A 23,869-nucleotide genomic window follows, 5' to 3' on the forward strand; every position below is an offset into this window, starting at 1 on the left:
CTTCAGGAACATATGTAATTATAATTTCACCTCCAAATTTATATAGTACCCAAATTGAAAAGAAGCTAGCTAATATATTTCATAAGAAATGCAATATGTTATATATTAAATCCAAAAGTAAGAAGCAGATGGACTTCTGAATCTTGTCCTGATAGGTTTGTTCTCCTATACGTTTGTGAAGTGGTTTGTATTTTGACATCTCATTGTCTTTTGATGTCAATTATTGCATATATTATATACCGTTGGACAAAGCGAGTCACATATTATAGTGGAACTTTTATTTTTATCCCCTTTCTTTTATAAACATACATCCCACATTCCTATCTCATTTTATTCACAGAACAACCCAAGGAAAAAGATTGAACAAAAAGGTTGTTCCAAGCTCATCCTATGACCTTCTGGTTGAATAGATGACTTAAATCTGGGTCTTCCTGATTCACTCTTATATATTAGCCACTAAATTATTTACTCACCTTGGGTTTTAGGGCCTTCCAGATCTGGCACTTTACCATCTTTGGTGCTGAATGGGATTGCCCTGTCTCAAACAAATCTAGTGCATAACATATGGGGAGTTCCTCCGGGATTTGCAACTCCTGCTCAGAGAGCAGAATCCTGTCTTTATTCCACCACAGGGAGTCAGTGGGACCCAGAAGGCATGCCTTTGCTGCCATAATGCCCACTTTATAGAACATGGTTGTCAAACTCATGGCGTCACATTGCTGTCACATGATGTTTAGTGGTTTTTCCCTTTGTGGAGCTGAGGTGGGAGTGGCTGCGTATGACGCATCCAGCCCACAAGCTGCCAGTTTGACACCCCCGTTATAAAACATCATCCCCCTGCATGAAGTGAGACTGTTTCTATCCCTACTGATTTTTTGAAGCCCCTCAAAACCTGACTATGCCATCAGGCCTGGAGAAACCATGGGCCAGTCAGGTTTTGAGGTAACTCCATTACTGTTGACATCTGCTGTTCTCCCTTAGCCTTTAAACATGATTTGATTTTTTTAATGGAAAATAATTGTTTTTTTTAAATATATTACTGTTTTATAGTTTTATTGTACACTCATTGGATGGGTGGCCATATGCATCAATAAAAAAGTGGGACTTTCCTTATTTGTCCAATCACTGTAAACTGTAGACACACTTTGCTGTTTTGTTATTCTGACATATGTTTATTGGAATATTTTGTTGCTTTATATACAATAGTAAAGCTTTTTTTGTTTTTATGCCCTTTGTATGTCCTAGTATACTGCAATAAGTCGAATTCCAACAGACAAAGAAACTAATTTTCCCCAGGGTTTCCTGACAATTGCATTACTACCTTATCTTTTATCTCAGAAACTAGGTGAGGAGGACAATTTGAAACTTACTTTTGGATTTCCCCAAATATGCTAATTAATCCACTGCCACTAAAATTTCACCCATTGGTTCTTAAACTTTTTTAAAAATTAATGAGTTTATTTTCCCTTTTTCCTTTTTTGTTTATAAGAAAACATATTTATAAAAACTAGATTCCTTTGGGAGATCTCCTAAACTGAAACAAAATTCTATCACTAAAGGTAGATAATATAAAAGGAGGAGTTGCTAATCTATTTAAAGTTAATACACTCACCTTTATCTCTGATAACCTGGCTCTAGTTTTAGGTATTTCTTTCCATCATTTGCTTGGAAAAATCTCTGATCTACAGTTGTTTTGTTATCTTTAAAACAGTATCCATCCTGCTATAGCACTTCTCTGTGCAAGACATGAAATGGAAGGGGGTATAATTTCATCCTCAATTTGGTGGGGTTATAGGACAACCACTTTTGTTCTCAGGAGGTTCTCATAGGCAGGCTTTTATTCTATATTTCTCACATATCCAGCTGACAAATACAGCATAGCCTCCAGGGTTTGTTATAACAGGGGTGAAATCCTACATTGATGTCCCTGGCAGTTCTGACAAAGAACAGATTCCTCCTTGAGGATCTGATTGGATGTAATACAGGATAATGAAGATAGAAAACTGTTTTGTCTTCCAAGCTTCTCCAACATCCAGCACCCAATCTGTTAGAGACAAATTCATTAATGCAAGTGGTGAAGATAAATTGACAGGACCCACACATTCAGCAACTAAAAATACACCGTAGTCAAGGATTGGCAGACTGAGAATAGGTGCAACTATAATGCAAGCATAGTATTTTTACTTGAAAAACATTCTTCTCTTCAACAAACTGAAACTCCCCAGTACAGTAAAGGGGATTCTGTAAAGTTATTTGATCGAGGCTCTGCATTTCCTGAGGTGGAAATCCAACACGAACAAGACGAGTCACCCGTTTTCCCCTTCAGAACAGTTAGCATCCCCAGGAGAGGGGGGGGAACACAAATGAGGAGGAGGAGAAAGATGCAAGGAGATGCGTAAATAAGATCGGCAAATTAAAAGACAGCCTGGCATCTTGGACTGCGTTGGAATACGTCAGCAGGCCCCTTGCTGAAGAACAAAGCTGTGCTGAAAACCCAGGAGCGGCCGAAGACGGAGGGGAGGGGGGACACCCTTCCCTGTCCGAGAGCCAGCGAAGGGGGCGTCCCAAACAGCGGCTCGCTCCCGGCCAACTGCTGATGGAGGACGCGCCAATGAATCCCTCTGTCCTGAGATCATGTGCTTCCAGCCACCAGTGCGCTGCCAAAGAGGAAGTGCGGGTTGTTTTCGTTCGCTCGGTTCCCCTCCTGACGAAGATGAAAGGCGGCGGCGGCAGCAACAGGAGCAGCAACGGGAGCCACCGTCGGCAAAGTTAAGCCCGAGCTCTGCCCGCCCGAATCCCGGGCGCCGATGGAGGCCCTGGAATGGGACGCGGTGAGGAACGGCAGCTTCCTGCCTACTCTGAGCCCGGCTGTGCCTCCGTACGTGAAGCTGGGTCTCACCGTGGTCTACACCGTCTTTTATTCGCTCCTCTTCCTCTTCATTTACATCCAGCTCTGGCTGGTCCTGCACTACCGGCACAAGAGGTTTAGCTATCAGACGGTCTTTTTATTTCTATGCCTGCTCTGGGCTTCTCTTCGGACGGTGCTTTTCTCCTTTTATTTCAAGGACTTCGTCGCCGCCAATTTTCTCAGCCCCTTCGCCTTTTGGCTCCTCTATTGCTTCCCGGTGTGCCTCCAGTTTTTCACCCTGACGCTTATGAACCTTTACTTCACCCAGGTAAGGGGAGGGACGTTTCCGAGCTCGGATGGCGCGGTCCTCCTACGGCAACAGATCGCACGGCCGCGATGTGAGAATATCTTACTTTAGATAATGTCAGGCGGGTTCATATGTTAGCTAGGACCCCCGTTTATCGAAGCTATGGGGGGTTCCGGCTCGTCAAAGTGGACATTTGGAGGAGGAGCCCTACTTTGTAGATAGAGACAGTAGCAACAACAAAAAAACTTCTTACTCAGCCAATTGGTCAGACCAGCTGATGTTACAGGGTTTCGCAATACAGCATAATTCAGCAGGCAATCTGGATCTCAGTTGCTCTTAAGAGGAGAGAGAAGAAAAATAGGATAAACCCAAGATTTCTGGCCATTTACTTTAAGCAAAATTTTCATCAAGCTTTGTTTTTATCCACTTGGGAATAACTCCTTCCTCTTTCTCCTCACCAAAAATTACATGGTTCACAAACGGGATTCACGGTGGATTATGTAGTAGTATCTTTAACTTTATTTTCTGGTTGTTAAGTGAGCAGTGCTGATTTTACATGCAAAGCAAATCTTTTCTTGAACACTGGAGTGGGTGCAAAATTTTTAAATGGGATCAGGGAGATAGGAAGTCTCAAACTATTCTTAAGCATCCTTCAGTTAACAACATGCTCAGAGAGGCAGCAACCCTGTTTTGCAGTGGTGTGTGAATAATTGAAAGAATTTTGGAAAGAAATGCATATTATACACTATTATATTATGTTTGAAATACATCACATAAATGATAAGGAATATTGATGTTAAATTTCAGGCTTTGCTGAGATTTTTTTATAGAAACAGGCAAGGAAAAAGCATTACTGAAATTTTAAAGAAGTTAGGCAGAACATTATTTTAAAATAGGAAGTAGGGAGGGGTCTTATTGACTTCATGTTGTTTTTTCAGCTAAATAGTAGGTTGATTGAAGTTTAGCTTCAGTGCTTCATATTATAATGATTTATAATTTTTATTGTGATTGTGAACTTGGACCAGAATCACTCATTAAAGGTGCCTTAATATTCGCAGATATACCAGTCTTTCATTACATGCAAATGAAACAAAGTTTTATTATTACTCTATTGGACTTGCAAAACTGTTACACAGAAACCAATTAAGTTTTGGCATATTTTACTTCTTAGAGGCTAAACTGAAAGAATATAGTCAGGTTCACACATTGCATTAACAAATAGTTTGGCTACTGTTTAGTGAATAAGTAACAAGTATTTAGGTGGAATAATGCCACAATCTATAGTACTAAGTCAAACTGCTGCTCTTGCATGTTTATTTCACTGTAAATAATTCCCACTGAATATAATGGGAATTGATTTAGAGAAGCACATTTAAAATTGTGATTCAAGGAAAACATGTTTACGATTGCTTACTATAGTCAAGAGATTCAGATAAACATCAGGCGACAAGTTTGGCTTGTAAATCTGCCTGTTGCCACAGTCTACCCCTTTAACTATTACACCTACATTGTCACATCAGACATGCATGGGCAAGTGTAAAAGGGAGGCGAGGAACACACTCTCAGTCCAGAGGCAACCTTTAGCCAAATAAAAAGACAGGTTGTGCTTCAGTGTGCCTTAAATCCAGCCTGCTTGGTGTGAACAAGTTACTAAATGTTAATAAGACTTAGGAAATACTTGCAAAACTGCTTAGAATTCCCTCTATAAACACTGTTTGTTAATAGGACAGAAGAAATACTTTAAAAGAGTCACTTAAATTATGCCAAGAAAGTTAAATAATTAACAAATAGTTAATTGGCATAAAAAGAGGCTGAGTTTTTCTTTCAATCTGTTATGATGGACTTTTCCAATGTGGTGCTTCTGATGTGTTGGATTTCAAATCCCATAATTCTTATACAAGTTTAAAATGGAAAATTGACTCCTGTGACTTTATGGACACATCTATGTACTTTTCCTGGCAATGATATTGGAAATGGTTTGCCATCTCATTCTTTTACAATACATTTCAACTTCCCATTTTAGCCTACAGTTTCTGGGCTGTCCTGATAGTCTTCCCTTCCAATACTAACTAGGGCTGATCTGCTTATCCCCCATGTCCAGACAAGGTGCTACAACCTATTGCAGTGATGGCGAACCTTTTTTGGCTCGCGTGCCACAAGTGGGGGGAGCGCAGGGGGGTCATGTGTGGGTGTGCCGCACCCATAATGCAACGTGCGACCCCCCTGTGCGCACAATGCGTGACCCCCCCATTTTTACATGCTTTTTTCGCCCTCCCCAGACTCTAGAAGCTTTATAGGAGCCTGGGGAGGGCGAAAAGAGCCTCCGCCTCCCCCCCGGAGGCCCTCCGGAGGCTTCAGGGACAGTCCGGAGGCTTCCCTGAAGCCTTCGGAGCACTTAAAACCATCCTCCGAGCAAACCGGAAGTGACTTCTGGTTTGCTCGGAGGGTGGTTTTAAGCGCTCCGAAGGCATCAGGGAAGCCTCCAGACGGTCCCTGAAGCGTTTGTAACGCTTAAAACGACCCTCCGAGCAAACCAGAAGTCACTTCCGGTTTGCTCGGAGGGTGGTTTTAAGCGTTCCAAAGGCTTCAGGGAAGCCTCCGGATGGTCCCTGAAGCCTCCGGGGAGGTGGGGGAGGCTCTTTTCACCCTCCCCAGGCTCCTATAAAGCCTCTGAAGCCTGAGGAAGCCTGAGGAAGCCGCGTGCCATAGGTTCGCCATCACTGACCTATTGAGACAATGGTAATGGAAATGTGGGATGGAAGGAATGAAAGAAGAAAGGCTTTAATATGTTCTTGCCTTTCAACTCTTTCTTGCAATCTCTGCCTCTGTGACTGTTTATCTTAGTTGGGTTTATTTTTAGATTTTGAGCCATGATAGGCAGAGCTTAGGAGGAAGAAGTTGCAGGAAAAAAGTAGCGGAAGGCTGATTTGTATCATTTTTGAATCTTACTCTTTTCTCATAATAACAGATGAACCGAATAACAGAAGGAAGGAGCCTTGGAGGTTTTCTAGTCCTAGCTCAAGCAGGGGATTCTATACCATTTCAGACAAACAGACAAAACTGGCCGACAAAGTGGACAATATATTGAAAAATCCTGTGTGTATTACATATAATGTAGATCTACTCTGAAGCATTGTATTTTAAATAAATTCAATAAATAAAGTCCCTCTCCAACAAAATACTGAGGAAGCATAAACCTGTTTTCAAAACATTTGCTCAGTTCATTTCTGTATCCTTTTTACTTTAGGACTAGAATTTAGCGTAGATGTTTTTCCACCTATATCAGGATTTATGTCATCCAATCTATTACACATTTTGTGGCATGAATTGTACTGTCTCTGTTCTTTTGGCCTTTTTTGTCTTTTGTATACAGTCTAATAGAAAGTGAAGGGTGAGAATACGTTCTCTGTCATCTATACAAATCATATGATTGCATTTTGATGCTTGGCAAACAACTCAATTTTACCGCTGTTTGCAGTGTTCTGTGGTCATGCGACAAGAATCTGTGATTGTTTTGCTGGTTTATGGTGTTTACTTCCAGTTTCTGGGCATAAAACCTCCACCCATCGGGGAAAATGGATTTGTTTAACCAGCACCGCATTCGCTTAATGACCCCTGCAAAAAATGTTGAAAAATAGTATCTGGTCACATGATGCCTCGACTTATGATTGCAATAACTTATCACCATAATTCCAGGTTCAATTATGCTGCTAAATCAAGGACTATCTGTCCTTGGATAGGAGATCAACAGGGAATATCAGGGCCGTAGGCTAGGCTGAGAAATTAAAAAATACATCTTGGGAAAAAAGCAATGGCAACTCACTTCTGGATTATTTCCAGGAAAACTGCATGAATGTGTCCATCAATCAAGATTAATCTGAGAATGTTTCGACCTTTAAATGAATATTGTTTTATCAAAGCCCTCCATTCCGTATGTTTGTACATGAATGTTATTCTGTGTTTTTAGCCTTATCTTTAAAGCATCCAGATAAAACTGTTCAATTAAGTCTGATTTGAACATGATATATGCTGCCAAAAATAATAATAATTAGTTGGGTTATACATCAGGTCTTTCATTTAACTCTGATGTATGCCATTCAAGCCCTGGCATCTCAAGGCTAAGAATCCTATTGATATGCATTGCTGGATGCATATTGTGCTTAACTGTGCATGTTTATTTTTTTGTTCCTGCTTGACTACAGCATATAGAAATTGGATCATAATGCACAGGTAGTCCTCAACTTACATCAGCTTGTTTAGTGACTGTTCAAAGATACACTAGCACTGAAAAAAAGTTATAAACTTATGACCACATCACCACAGGCATGTGATCAAAATTCAGATGCTTGGCAACTGATTCATACTTATTATGACAATTGCAGTGTCCTGAGGTCATGTGATCCCCTTTTGCAACCTTCTGACAAGCAAAGTCAATGGGGAAGTCAGATTCACTTAATAACCGTATTACTAACTTAAACTGCAGCTTAACAACTGTGGCAAGAAAAGTTGTAAAATGGGGCAAAGCTCACTTAACAAATGTCACACTTAACAACAGAAATGTTTGGCTCAATTGTGGTTGTAAGTCAAGGATTGCCTGTATAGAAGTACCCTCCATGGTATTATCCCTAATTGTACTGGACTACAACTCTCATCATCCTTAAGCATATCGCTTTTGAAGAGTTTCCTGTGCAAAGTTGGGAGAGACTAATTACAGTTTGATCTCCATTTTTAGATTAGTAGAAACAAATGGAGATTTAGAGGATAATAAAAAATATTGGACAATTTGATTACTGAATGTTTATCAAATCCAATATGATGTGGCCTTCCTACCATTGCTAGGCTCTATACCAAAGAATCATAGACATAGCTAGACCAAAATCTACATGACTATACATCCCATCTCAAACTGACTTTTCCTATGACTCAGTCTTAGGCTAAATTGGCACTAAAGAAATCTCCTGGAAAATCAGATCACCCATAGGATTCATAGGCTAGCTTGAATGTCCACTCTTTAAATTTGTTTATCCATATCTAGAAATGCCTCTGTATGTTTGGTGAATATTTCTTCAGTTTTCAAGTGGTTTTGAGGAGAGATGTAAGATGAGTTGCTAACACATCCACAAGGCTGAAGTTTCTGGTGATTAAGCTAGCTGGGCTGCTTTAGGTTTGTGAGATACATGTATGATGATGATATTTAAAGGAAAAGGAATTGCTGTTTCTTCGGCACATGGCAAAGAATAATAGTACTCCATTATGAAACTTGTGTGTTGTGAATGGAGGAAGAGAAGTTATTTGAAGGGTTACAGATGTTTTACTACTTATAGCATTGTAACTGTAGCACCAATTACTGTCATTTCAGTTTGTTAACAGGGCAGGGATGAGATTTTTTCTTCTAATTCTCAGCCACCCATCAATAGAAGTGAAGACAATCATGGCTCATCTGATTCTGAAAATGTTGCCAGGCTAGAAGTGTTCAACAATCAATTGTGCATGATAGCTACAGAAGCTATAATTTCCCCAAAGAACCATCCTAAAAACAGCTGGGGAAGGGAATATTCAGGAAAATAGTATAATGGAGATGGGTTGAGAAGAGCACACATGCAATAAAAGCAGCCCTAAGCCAAGCCAACTGATTGTAAAGATTGGCTCAAGATTATAAAGATCATATGACCTATCATATAATATTAAGAAAAGAACTGATTATTTGTGACTCTTTGTTTGATTCTTAGTAAGTTGTGAACTTGGAAATATTTTATTTATTTTTGTGTATTTATTATTATACTTCTATGCTGCCCATCGCATTGAGGCGACTCTAGGCGGTTTATAGTCATACCATTAATGTAAAACATTAAAAAGAATAAGAACCTTACATTTAAAATTAAAATTCAGTTAACCAGGTGGAAAGGAAAGGAGCAAAGTGAATATGGGGAAGGAGGAGGTAGAGTCTGACAAATTCATGTGCTCCCCTCCCTTTGGAGTACCTGGCCATGTGGAAGTGTCAGGTCTTCAAACCCAGAAATGAAGGTGCAGATCTCATTGGGGGGGGGATTATTTAGTTCTTTTACTAACTGGGGGGATGTCAGCTACAGATTTAGCATTCAAGGATATTGAAGGAAAGTTTTGAGAAAAAGTATTTTCTCTCCAAAGATATATCATTCTGAATGTTCTTATTAAGCATGATTAATAATTATGAGTAACAGATTGTCTGGTTGCTTCTGAAATGCATGACAGATCTAAGTAGTCTCAAAATATGTAGACTTCAACTCCAAAACTTCCTCAATCATCAATGAGATTTCTGGTAGCTGAAAGCTGCAAATCTGAAGTGAGACCAGTTTGAGGAAGCTTGTGTTACAAAGATACATGGAAGGGAAACTGCAATTTCTGGTAATACATTGAACGTGGGAAATAAATAAAATTACGTTATTTTACTTTTGTAAAGTTGTATATGTGGCCTATTTATATATGCCCTGCTTCTACTTTTGCTACGTTATATAATGCAACTCTGAAACAAGATTATGATGCCTTTGAGGGTTCTTTTTAAAGGAAAGAAGGGTGAAATATTTCCTTTGTTTAAAAAGAATTGAGTTAGAGAGTACCCATTTGCCTGTGACTAACAGAATCTCCTCTAATTTAAAAAAAAACACAATCTACAAGCAAAAAGCTAAAGATAGGGAAGTCCTAGGCAATAGTCAGGAAGCTTAGATGACAATCATGAAAGCAAGCATTGGTGCTTTTATGACCTGCATGAGCCTCATTTGCCCCATTGATCCTTTCTCTGATCTTCGCATGGGACAGCACCTGGTCTGACGGATCATCAAGCAATGCCAGGGTGGTGAGCTGGGCTGGAAAGTTGAAGAGCAAAGGAAGATAAGTGGCAAAAATACCCAGAAATTAAATGGCTGAATCCAAGCAGTCCCTACAAGTTGAACTCAATCTGAGACAGTGTTTCCTGTTTTAATCTTGGAGCATAAGCAATTAGACCACCACAGAACTACTAGATAGGTTAGAACAGGAGTCCCCAACCCCAGGGCCACAGCCCACTACTGGGCCGTGAGGTGTTGAAAACTGGGCCGCCCAAAGTTGCGGGCAAGTGCTTATACATGTGCATTCCCTTGCGCGCAAGTTAATGCTCATACATGTGCATTCACTTGTGCGAGCAGTTGTCAAACATGTGCCCCCCTGTGCTTGCCCATCACTTGCCAAGAACCATCCCCTCTCTTCCCTCCCTGCATCAGTCTGCAAAGCCAGAAAGTTTGGGGAACCCTGGTGTGGTACACAAGCACTACTACAGAATTGTTTCCTTTCAAAACAACCTGACATTGAATAGATGATCATAGTCATTATTTTTGCTTGGTTTCTCTGATTGTATACAAAGCTACTTTCGCTTCTGCAGGTTTTTTTTTGTCTAGGATAAGATATATATTTCCTGTAAACACACTGATGAATAACATTTTGCTGCCACATAGAAAATTGTCTATTTGCAAATTGGAAAGCAAGTGTGCTACGTATGTGGCCACGTCATCCATCTGAAATATAATGAACTCACAGTACAAGAGAGTGCCAGCCCTACTATGCATTGCATGTTTAATAACACAGTCTCATTTTCTTACAGGTGATTTTCAAAGCTAAATCTAAATACTCACCAGAATTACTTAAATACAGGTAAAAACATAATTCCAACATGAATGAAGGGGGGGGAAAGCAGTTGCATACTACTGGGACATGTTTTATTTTATTTCTAGGAATAAAAAAACATGCCCATGTATTTCTGAAAAATAACAATTATTTTTATTAATTTATTTAGAGAATTTACAAAGCTATCTATTTACTGTATGTGCATAACTCTGGGCAGATAATAACAATAACCCTAAAATACATAATAAGACCTCAAAACACAAATACAAACCAAGTTAAAAATAGACAAAATACAATAGCTGGGCACCATAAGAAACTTACACTTATATTGGGCTCATTACCATCCTAGTCAACTCCTGCAGGGAGAGTCAGGTATTCACTGCCTTCAGGAAATTTAAGAGGGCTTGGGCCTTCCAGACCTGGGGGCGGAAGGTTGGGGGGAAGAGGCTGTTCCATGATAGGCACCATGACTAAGAAAGCTTTATTACTTTTAATAAATTACAATTATATTTAATTTATAATAATTTTCTGAGAAAATTTAATTAAGATTTAGTTAAGCTACAGACTTGGTTTGTGCAAGCTACAGCGATTCGTCGCTTTAGAAATGTCAAGATGCAGTCCAATGTCCAAATTCAGTGATAGGAAATTTGGGTTACAGAATCAAGGCTCTAAAATTATTTTATAATAGAGAGCATATTACACATTTCTGGAAAAACTGAGCAACACAAAGCCTTTTTAAAGCAGCCTGGAATCCCAACACACCTGGAAGATACCAATTTGAGGAAGACTGCTTTAGTATTGTACTAATATTTGCTAAAAATAATAATTGTAAAAGTAATACTATTTTCCCTCTTCTTGCTTAGGTTACCCCTCTACTTGGTGTCTTTCGTGGTCAGTCTACTTTTCCTGCTGGTGAATTTAACGTGTGCTGTGCTTGTGAAATTAGAAAATTCAGAAAGGAGGATAATTGTATTGGTCAGGGTTGCTATAAATGACACTCTGTTTGTACTCTGTGCCATCTCACTCTCCATTTGTCTCTACAAGATTTCCAAAATGACCTTAGCAAATATTTACTTGGAATCCAAGGTAAAGTACCTCTTAGTTTTTTGTGTTTTGTATGTGTTTTTGTTTAGTATGGGGAAATCATTCCAATGCAGACAAGTGAATGGTATCTTGTTCAAGAATGGAAGGATTTTTCTTCAGTGTCTAATCAAGATTAATGGGGGTGAATCCAATTGATAGTTCATTTTTTTAAAATAAAGTTATAAAATTGATGTTTGTAATCAGTTTAAAGGCAGTAGCAAGCCACCTCTGAAAACACTTTAAAAAAAAACCCCTACATACTTGTCTATGTATTTGCCAGGGTCCCCGACTAACTAGATGACACACACATCCACATATCAGTCTGAAAGCAACCAATTACAGGTTTTACCCAATCAGCTAAAATTATTACATTCCATTTAAATAACTCTGAAAACCTCTAAATGTCCTAAGTAAAAATAAACCCTTTTCAAAACTTCAACAAAAGAAGGGCTTCATTGGCAATAGTCTTATTCTATTATCCAGATCTAAGGAAAAAGCAAACTTAGTTGTTAGATGATGAGATATTCCGAAATAAATGTCAGTTTATTGTAAAATATCAGAATTATTTTGTTCAGTTGGGTATCCAATAGCATTTTCATTATGGTTTTCTCCAAAACCAGATTGGTATAGGTATATCCAGGACCACACTTGGTTCTCTCCAAATCTCCAGAAACAAACTTAAACATCTTCAACTTACAACCACAATGGAGCCCAACATTGCTCTTGTTAAGTGAGACATTTGTTAAGTGAATTGTGTCCCATTTTATGAACTTTCTTGCCACAGTTAAATGAATCACTGCAGTTGTTAAGCTAGTAACATGGTTGTAAAGCGAATCTGGCTTCCCCGTTGACTTTACTTGTCTGGTCACAAAAAGTGATTACATGACCTTGGGACACAGTAACAGTCTTAAGTATGAACCAATTGTCAAGCATTTAAATTTTGATCATCTGATCATTGGAATGCTGCAAAGGTTCTAACTGTGAAAAATGGTCATAAGTCACTTTATCAGTGCCATTGTAACTAAACGGTCACTAAATGAATTGTTGTTAAATTGAGGACTACCTCTATTGAAAAAGAAATATCTGAAAGAGCAGTTTTTTTTCCTGTGGATACTTTCTTGAGAATATGTTCTGCTTAGATTGTTCTGAAACAACATATAAACATGAATAGTAGTCAGGAAATGTATTCTTTGAATTATAAAGTTCACTTTATCCAATATTGACAAACTGCAATTTTCATACCAATTTGCATAATATTTACTTTTTAAGAAATCACCAATTTGTCTAGCATAATAAACCAATGCAATGTAATTAACATTGCCAAAATAAGAATACTAAATCATTCCGAAGACCTAGCTCAGTAGTCAATGAGCTTCTAAAGTTGATGGCACTATCATTTGATTTTTCATTACATTAAGCAAGCAAAAGATTTAAAAAAAAATCATGTTAAAAATGTTTTAAACATTCCAAGTGCCCCAAATCTAGAATGCAGAGATTTTATGAGATGGGCGTATGTCTCAACCTTTCAGCAATTTTGTCACTGAGCAGCTTATACTGGTATTTTAGATGCCATGATCTGGCATTTTCAACATCCTATCCAATCAGATGACTGAAGGACCATAGTCTAAGACTGGGAACAATAATGAACTTCCATCTGTCACTTCTCAGCAGCTAACCAAAGACTGAATTATCTTTCTCATTTCCATCACTGAAGATTTAATGAAGGAATAAGTGGACAAAAGAGGCTTTAGAACCGATTAAGCAGACTGCTTATATTCTTACTTGGAATGAAGACAGGCTCTTTCTCTTTCAACACTGAGACTGCTATTGTTTATTCCTTGAGATTTTATTCTTTCCAAAAGGTTCTATAATGATAGAGAAAAAAAGTCCCCCCCCCCAAAGAAATATTGGTTCCTTCTATTTTAGAGGGTTTTTGTTGTTTTTCTCTGCAGGGATGATATTATAGGAGCTAATTGTCTTTGATTAAGGAAATTTTCCTTTAATTAAATTATTTTTCTATCTTTCATACGGTAGTATTCTGTTATTAGAAATGCTCTAATTTATGCCCAATTGGTAGTCCTAATGCGACTGCAACTGTTTTATGAACATGATTTTGCAACTGTTATGATTACTTGTTGGACAGTGCAATGATTTGTAACAAAATAATCCTTGCATTTGTTCTATTTTATAAATTACATTTAAAAAAGATGCTGAACATTTTCCAGGTGTCCAACAGATATGCATAATGTATAATTCCTGATCAGCTGGTTAATATCAGCATATCTATCCTCCTGCTCTAGAAAAAGCAGACTGAATTATTTGCAGGTCTTAAACTTTTTTCTGAATTATGTTAGCTTCTTTTTTCCACTATGGTGTGATATATTTTTTCCAGTGTGGAACATTAAATAGACAATGTTTCCTTGTTTTTTTTCCTTCTACTCTGCACCACCCAAAAAAAATATGGCTTTCTCTTTTCCAAAGAAACAGATTGTAAGGTATCAGACTTTTTAGATTCCAGCAGAATTACAAAGCACAAGGTTTAGGATGGTCCAAAATGACTTGAGATTTGGCTACACATTGTCTCTCAAACTAGAACCTTGAACATTTTTGTGATCAGTAGACAATTGTGTTTAATATCTGTGTTTTAATATTTTCTCTAGGGATCATCAGTATGCCAGTTAACATCAATAGGAGTAACTGTTATACTATTGTATACCTCAAGAGCCTGTTACAACCTGGTTATTTTATCATTTTCTCAAAATAAGGCAATGAACTCTTTTGATTATGATTGGTACAATGTATCTGATCAGGCAAGTACTGTGTAGTAATTTCTTCTAACAATACAGTGTTCATTTAGATACTTAAATGATATAAAAGTAAACATCCTTCCTCCCCACTCCCACATCATTGCAGTTACTAGCTTAAGATCTTTACAGTATATATACAGTATGTCAAGAAAAAAAAAGATTACAAGACTACTGGCATCATTTTCATAAAAATGAGAATGGAATCTTCAGTGGAGGATTGAAGGAAATGTTTATATGTAACTGAACAATCATAATCCAGAGTTTGTTAAAACCAGGGAAACCATAAGTCACTTTGCCCTTTGCAAAAAAGATTTACTTTTGAGAAAATCATAATGGGTGGTGGTAAAATGTTAGGTTTTCTAAAATTTTAATGGCGTATTGTATGCCAGTAATACTTTAGCCAAGGAGAGTTTTAAATTTCATTTATAAGTATAATCTTTATTATCATTGTACTTAAATAAAACGAAATTGGTTTCATTTCATTTGGTTTAGCTTTATGATGAAAATTTAACAATATATCAGATAAGCCAATGGGAATCTTTCCTATTCTGTATTAACAGTTTAGAAGAAAGGGGATTGTGTAACAGGAAGTTAATCCTGTTATCTATTTTAAAATGTATTTAAATGTGGCATGCTTTCAAGTGATTCATACGTAGATTACCTATGTGTTAGTCAATCTGACTGATTCTGGATTAAATCAATTTATCCATGATTGATTCAGACTACAGTTCAACACTTTGAAGCTATGTTTTCAGAATGAATCCTGCTTAGATATATATATATATATATCTAATACAGATTGTAGTATTGATACAATTCATTAGTAAGTATTCACTAATTGAAATGTTCTGACAGGAAGAATGTGCTCAGCAATAAGTATTGATAATACAGATAGATGCATATTCATTTATTTAGGCTGAGAAAATTTGGAAAATATCTAGATTTGGAAGCTGCAAAAATCTTAGAAAATTGCTTGTCAGATAAGGTTTCATCTCGCTATCTGCTTACAAATATTTAATACTTGACTATTTTAAACAGTTTTCCCTTTAATTTTGTAACAGGCAGATCTGAAATGCCAGTTGGGTGATGCTGGCTATATAGTATTTGGAATAATCTTGTTTGTGTGGGAACTTCTCCCAACTTCCTTGGTGGTGTTTTTCTTCCGTGTTCGAAATACTACAAAAGACCTAGTAAGTTATATCTAGTCTTAATGTTTACTTATTTTAAAGGAAATGACTTTTTCTAAGAATAAATTAACTGTTGCAAAACCTAAGTGAACATTTTTTAATTTGCTTTTAAGATATTGTGGTCATGACACCTTAGTAAATAGTCTCAGATGTTTATTTATTGCATCACTCCCACCCTGTGAAATAAGTATTTCCTACCTGCCAATGTTTCTATCAAACTTAAGCTAGAATCCTGTTCTTTCATACAATTGCCTAAGGAAGCTTACATGCTCTTTTCAGAGAAAAATGACCAAAAAGGGGAATAGAATAATTCTTCGTTTTCTTTTTTGTTACCACTTGCCATCTTCAATAAGCAGCTGATATACTATTTCTTTTTCTCTTATTATGAACATATCTGAACAAGCTTGTGGGGGGGGGGGGGTAGGGGTGTTAGTATTTATTTCTAACATCAGTTTACTCTTAAGTTTTAACTTTTCAAATGCCAACTCTAAAATCTTGGCAACACATATTACACATATCTTGGAGTCCTAGTGGACAACCATTTAAATATGAGCCAGCAGTGTGCAGCAGCTGCCAAAAAAGCCAAGACAGTTCTAGGCTACATAAACAGAGGGATAGAATCAAGATCACGTGAAGTATTAATACCACTTTATAATGCCTTGGTAAGGCCATACTTGGAATACTGCATTCAGTTTTGGTCTCCACGATGTAGAAAAGATGTGGAGATTCTAGAAAGAGTGCAGAGAAGAGCAACAAAGATGATTAGGGGACTGGAGACTAAAACATATGAAGAACGGTTGCAGGAACTGGGTATGTTTAGCTTAAGAGAAAGAAGGACTAGGGGAGACATGATAGCATTGTTCCAAAATCTCAGGGGTTGCCACAAAGAAGAGGGAGTCAAACTATTCTCCAAGGCACCTGAGGGTAGAACAAGAAGCAATGGGTGGAAACTAATCAAGGAGAGAAGCAACTTAGAACTGAGGAGAAATTTCCTGACAGTTAGAACAATTAATTAGTAGAACAGCTTGCCTCCAGAAGTTGTGAATGCCCCAACACTGGAAGTCTTTAAGATGTTGGATAGCCATCTGTCTGAAACGGTATACGGTTTCCTGTCTAGGACTAGAAGACCTCCAAGGTCCCTTCCAACTCTGCTATTGTGTTGTATATCTTTCTTGGTGATTTGTCTCTCATTGGTGTGTGCGTGTTTGTGTGTAATTTTTAAACTCACTCAGCTTTTGATGAGTTTTGCGCTATTTTTTGACCTTTCTTGCCATATTTCTTAAGTGTATCACTGCAGTTATTAATTTAGTAAGATGGTTGTTAAGTAAATCTGGCTTCTCCCTTGACTTTGCTTATCAGGTCACAAAAGATGATCACTGCCTAAGGACACTGCAACCGTCATATATATGAGTCAATTGATCATATGACTATGGGGATGCTGCAATTGTCATCAATTAGTGTGAAAATGGTCATCAATCACTTTTTTCAGTGCTGTTGTAACTTTGAACAGTTGTAAATGAACTACCTGTATTGGTAGTTTAGTTCTTGCAAAATTTGCTCCATTTACAATAAGACTTTAATATTAAATAACTAATTTAAGATCAAAACCTTTTAAGAAATAGTGTGATTTATTTATCAAGATTTATTGTAGCAAGGGAGGAAAAAAGATGTAGCCTCATAACAGCATTTTTTGGTCCTGTATGATGAATTTTGGCATTACATTCCTAATCTGTGCTTCTGGAAGATTTGGGGATTTGACTAGAAGTCTTCCAAGATCCTTTCCAATCCTTTGATTCTATGACTCTAAAATAATACATTTTAAAAGGCATCCTATGCATCTAGTGCCCATTACCTTTGGTTCTTTGGCATAGCTAATCACAAACAATTACAATTCTCTTTATCCATTTGCAGGTATCAATTCCATATGTTCTGCTCTGAAGTGCTCCTATTTCTCATATATTGTTCATCATGGTCTCCCACTGTAAGAGCATTCTTGATGGTCTTAAAGCTCTTCTTAAATTCTATCAGCACAGAACATCTTGCTTCTGGTTCATCAGTGTTTTCTACAGAGTAAGGTCCCCTTCACTCTTTTGCTTTTAACACCCACCCCCACCCCGTCCATTTCTTGCTTTATTGCCTCATTTGATTGATCCGAGAAAAGTTTGATCTTTTCTGAGTTGGAATACAGCCACTCACTGCTCTAATCCTCTATTTCTTTTTTTCTTAGCATTGTAGTGAAGTTGCATATGCATGCTTTATTTTGTGCCAAGGATACAAACATAGCGGAAGCATTGCTGGTAAACTGTGATAAACTCTGCCCATTTTCAATTTCAGAAGGACTGTAAAAAAAATTTGCAGCTAAAATTCTTTTACAGCTCTTCTGTAAAATTCCTATTTTCCATTTGCTCGTTCATTCATATTCATCAGCCTTTGTATTCATTGAATTTATATTCATTAGTTTTCCATTCCATTCATCTGCTTCTGCTTACTCAGCAAGAAGCATTACTCAATCATCTACAATTAATAATCAGCAATTCTGAAGGCAAATTCTTTATAATTAGCAGCTGTACAAAAATGTTTCTTTCACTTCTCATAATTGAGGACATAGTAATTCATAATTTCTTTAACATTTCTCCCTTGTATTTTTCTTCAGTTCAATTCCACTCCTAATTTTTGTTCATTTTCCTTGATTACTTAGGGAACTTGCTCCCTAGCAACTATCTATCTTATATTATTTGTACAGTCTTGTTGCATAATATTGTTTGTACCATTTCTCAGAAACAAAACATTAGGGGTGTATATATAAATATATGGAGATATCTGTGCAATCTCAACATGCCATGTTTTCTGGTAGTAAGAAAACCAACTGTCAACAGAAAATTCTCCAGTTTTCTCCAGTTATCAACATTACATATTCTGGCAGTGAGCCACCAGAAGACATAATAGTTTAAAACAATTCTTATCTGCATAAACAAAAGTTTATATGGGAAAGGAAAAATAGTTAATTCAATTAGTTATTAAATTAATAGAAGATGAAGGCTAATGTTTGATTTCTATCAGTATAACTTTGCAATGGAAACAATTTTCATGGCGGTTTTCCCCCATTATTTCTGTTTTGCCATCCCCATAAATCTGTCAACGTTTCATCTGCAAATAACATAAACCTTACCACTACATATTCTAAAGAGAGCTAAATATACAATGAATCAAAGTTTTATCTAAAAACAAAATAAGATAATCTTAAACTAACCAACATACCAGAATGTCACTGAAAAGATACAATGTTATATATAATTTTGTATATGCAGCAGATAAAGGATTTTACTGATAGTATGTATGATCTAATCACTGATGTGGATTTTTATTTGAAGTTATATATTCAATTTGTAATACCGCCCCGAGTCCTGCCTGGAAAGGGAGCGGCTAATAAATTCAAATTTATTAATTTATTATTATTATCAGTATTCTAATAGCAGGTGATTGATAGATCTAAATGAAATGAAGAAAAACTAAAATATCTGGATATCGGTGAAAAAGAGGAAGTGGCTGATTATTTTGATGTAAATTTAATGTAAATCAGACCATTCCTCAAACTGACTGGTAGAAATGTTTATTTGAGAAATTGAACAGTCAAAGTAATTGAATTACTAGAAAAAAAAATTGGAAAGACTCCTTCCAAACATAAAATATCTTCTACTACAGGAAGGATAATTGATCATTTATATTTAAAGCATAATGTACAGGACCCCTAAAACATTTTGTTACTTGTAGCTGTTTAGAGATAACTTTAAAAAATCCTGCTGGATCTTAAAAAGTTCTCTCAGAATAGCAAGAGTTCCTTATCCTCCTTTTGCCTTGAAAAAAAAATTCAGACTATAGACTAGTCAGTCTGACATTGATACTAGGAGAACTCTAGAGCAAATGTTAAGGGGATTATCTGTTACCATCTTAGAACAATGTGATAGTTATCAGAAATAAACACAGATTTGTCAAGAGTCTTGCCAGACCAATCTGATCTTGCTGTTGACTATATAACTTCTGTAAGATTGTTGACCTATCTTAACATTAGCCAAATGTTTGATAAAGTCCCACATGTCATGCTGGGGTGTATGGCATGACAATAAGTGGCCTGGTGTGAAAATTATATTCAGAGTATACTCAAGGGTTTATCATACTGCTGACGGTTATCAAAAGGAATGCCACAAGAACCAGTCCTGGGTCCTCTAATCTTCATTTTTTAAATAACCACTTGTTTGGAGCAAATGGTACGCATATTAAATCTTCTGATAAAACACATTGAGGGTAGCTAATATACCAGAAGACCAGATTATCATTCAAAATTATTTTGATAGATTGTAGGCTGAAAGTAACAGTAAAATATAACAGAAGGCAAGTAGAAAGATCATCACTTATGAAACAACCATTAGATGCACAGGCTATAAAATACTACTTGTGAAAAAGATCTTGGAAAAATAATTGATTGCAGAGCAGCTGTATGAAATTCGTACAAAAAAAGGAAAATGTAATTTCAGATTTATACTTCTGAACTTATACTTCCCATGACTTGGGGGTTAAAGAAGTGTAACCCCCAAGTCATGGGAATTAATGGTTCTACTGTATTATTCTTGGCAAGACCCGACTTCAAGTTTCCGTATCAAGCCTAGGTACAAACTTTTAAAAAGATACAGAAAAAATTACAACCAGGTGTAGATAAGGCAAGCAGGATACATAAATGACTAGAAATGAAGTTCTAGGAAGAGAGATTGAGGGAGTTGGGTATGTTTAGCATTGAAACATATTAAATGGTGATATGACAGTTTTATTCCAACATCTTTAAAAAAATGTCACATTTAGAAGGTCAAGGCTTTTATTTTCTTAAAGAATTAAAACATGGGCTTAAGTTACAGAAAGGCAGAATTCAACTGAATATTGGGGGCTAACCATAAGAGCAACAGTAGGACCAGTAACCCAGAGATCATGGACCCCGAAACTGGCTAATTCATGGGAAAACAACAACCATCTGTCAAGATACTTCACTTTGATTTTTTTTTTTACTGACTAGGGGTTGAACTTGATGATCTAAATGTACCCTTCTAATATATGATTCTAAGCATTTATATTTTTCTTTTTAAAAAGAAACCAAAGAACAGATTTCTACAACAACAAATAGCTTCAATTATAAATAACTTTTCTTTTTTCTCTAGACGAATCCAGGAATAGTACCAACTCATGCTTTCAACCCAAGAACTTATTTCTTTGACAATCCTCGCAGATATGACAGTGATGATGATTTGGCATGGAGCATATCACCACATAGCATATATGGCAGGTAGGACAAACATGTGTATAGACCTTACAAAAGAATGGCATAACTTTACAAAGGGCTTCAGGGTCCTAGAAAAATGCAAAAAAAAGGTAGTGTTTTAACTAGAATAATTGGTGAAACGGATAACCACATTCTTCTAAAAAATCCCATTAAAAGTGGACTAATCAATTACACAAGTAAACAGACATGTGACACAGACTGATATTTTGTTCACAATAATTATGCATATCTTTTATGCATATCTCTGCAATCAATTACCATAGCATATTATATGCAGCACAGTATACTTTCTTTAGGTTTATATAAGTTTAACCTTGTTTATATATGCCACAGAAAAATCTTGGTGGAATTTACACTTTCTATCAATAAATCATACAATTTAGAAGAAAAGGAATTACTTCATTAATGAACCAATCCAATCTACTGAAAAGACAATCAACCTAACAGGTTATGAATGTTGCAAACATACATCATCAATAAGCAAAATATCTTTGGTACTATTCCTTCTTTGTTAATCAAAATTACTTATGTATAAATAAAAAAAAATAAAAAGTGAATTTTTTCGTGTCCTGGATTAACAGCTATGTATAAAATTTAGGCTAAGCAAATGTCTAGTCAGATGCACTTAGAATTTATTCCAGGAACAGGAGTGATGCAAATAGGTCTACACCAGGGGTGTCCAAACTTGGGAACTTTTAAGACTTGTGGACTTCAACTCCCAGAATTCCCCAGCCAGCATGGCTGGCTGGGGAATTCTGGGAGTTGAAGTCCAAAGTCTTAAAGTTCCCAAGTTTGGACACCCCTGGTCTACACAGTCAGAATATGATTGGAAAAATGCATCTGAAGAGCTTTTTAAAATTGCATAACTTGAAACACTGTTAAACCTTCACTTTTTTTTTTTACAAAGTCCATTGTTTTTATCTTTTAGCTTCTCTCCTGAATCCTATGACTGGGGACATCTAAATAACAGCTTAATGGTTCAAGTTGGATCCCTGCAACATGATTTCATATCAGATTCTCAGCGCCGAAGCCCAATATAACAACAGACCAATGATACTCCTTTATTCAACTTTAGTAAGAAGAATTGCTTTGCAAGGACTTACATACTTAAATTATGTACAAAAGAACTGAGTCTGATTTTATGTTTAAAATATTTGAGTTTTAAAGAGTTGAGTTGCTTAAAAAAAATCTGTTAGAAAAATTGTTTGAAAAACTCTAAATTTTGAAAAACAAAATATGAATATGTATAGACCTGGTAGTGTTTAAATTTTTAATTTAATTGTACAATATAATGCCCAGTGAAACCTATGTTGATAGGAGTTTTTGATCTGTATTAACATGCAAATTTAACTATTTAAAATGTATTATTAGTTTTAGTAAATTGGTCATTAAAATAATTTTGTATACATTTACTCATGCATGAGTGAGGTGACAAACAGATTGGAAGAACTGTTTTGTCCCACTAAGATTGTCTTCGTTTTATTTCGACTTCCTGTCTTTCTTTGATTATACTAGGAGTTATAGTATAATCCTAGTATACTAGTATACTAGGATTATACTATAACTTTAAAAAACACAAAAGAATTTGCCCTGAGGTTACTGTTTACAGTTGTGTTAGCTTCAGCAGTCCATATAATAAATTGGAGTTTACAGTACTGACTTGTCATGGCCAGATCTTCTCTAAAACAGTGTACGTACAATTTTTATTTGCATGCGTACTTTGATTCTGGACTACATTTCTGAATTTTCTTCACTTATTCATTTATAAGGAAAAACAATCCAATCTATCTATTCTTTTTCAAAATAGAGCGAAGTGTGTACTTCTTACTTTATCTCCTGCTATAGTCAGTCTACCAGCTTATGACTCATCCCAAAAAGTACATCTTTGTACATATGTCATATATAGTGTATGCAAATTAAATATTTTATGAAAAATGTTTATACAGCTGGTCCTTGACTTTCAACCATTCATTTAGTGATCATTTAAAGTTTCAATGGCACTGAAGAAAAGTGATTATGACTGTTTTTCATGCCTTATGACCATTGCAGCATCCTCATGTGATCAAAATTGTCATGTGATCAAAATTTGGACCCTGGACAACTGGCATGTACAGGTGAAACTCGAAAAATTAGAATATCGTGCAAAAGTTCCTTTATTTCAGTAATGCAACTTAAAAGGTGAAATTAATATATGAGATAAGACTCATTACATGCAAAGTAAGATAGTTCAAGCCATGATTTGTCATAATTGTGATGATTATGGTGTGCAGCTCATGAAAACCCCAAATCCACCATCTCAGAAAATTAGATTACATGCAATCAATAAAACAAGGATTGTACATAGAACAATATCGGACCTCTGAAAAGTATAAGCATGCATATGTATTCAGAACTTGGTTTGGGCCCCTTTTGCAGCAATTACTGCCTCAATGTGGCGTGGCATGAAAGCTATCAGCCTGTGGCACTGCTGAGGTGTTATGGAACACCAGGATGCTTCAATAGCGGGCTTCAGCTCTTCTGCATTGTTCGGTCTCATGTCTCTCATCTTTCTCTTGGCAATGCCCCATAGATTCTCTATGGGGTTCAGGTCAGGCGAGTTTGCTGGCCAATCAAGCACAGTAATCCCACAGTCATTGAACCAGGTTTTGGTGCTTTTGGCAGTGTGGACAGCTGGAA

General features: G+C 36.6%; 1 protein-coding gene across 1 annotated transcript; it reads left to right on the forward strand.

Moving 5' to 3' along the window:
• The first annotated feature begins 2,075 nt into the window (after window positions 1-2,075).
• GPR137B (G protein-coupled receptor 137B) lies at window positions 2,076-22,701 on the forward strand. The gene is given in 8 exon segments (XM_081944218.1): window positions 2,076-2,767; window positions 2,770-3,176; window positions 10,768-10,817; window positions 11,654-11,876; window positions 14,534-14,687; window positions 15,746-15,870; window positions 21,072-21,196; window positions 22,122-22,701. Coding segments are annotated over 8 exon segments (1,329 nt in total). The 5' UTR covers window positions 2,076-2,634; the 3' UTR covers window positions 22,234-22,701.
• The last annotated feature ends 1,168 nt before the right edge of the window (window positions 22,702-23,869 follow it).

Source organism: Natrix helvetica (genome assembly GCF_964273705.1).
Source record: "Natrix helvetica genome assembly, chromosome: 2".
NCBI lineage: Eukaryota > Metazoa > Chordata > Lepidosauria > Squamata > Natricidae > Natrix > Natrix helvetica.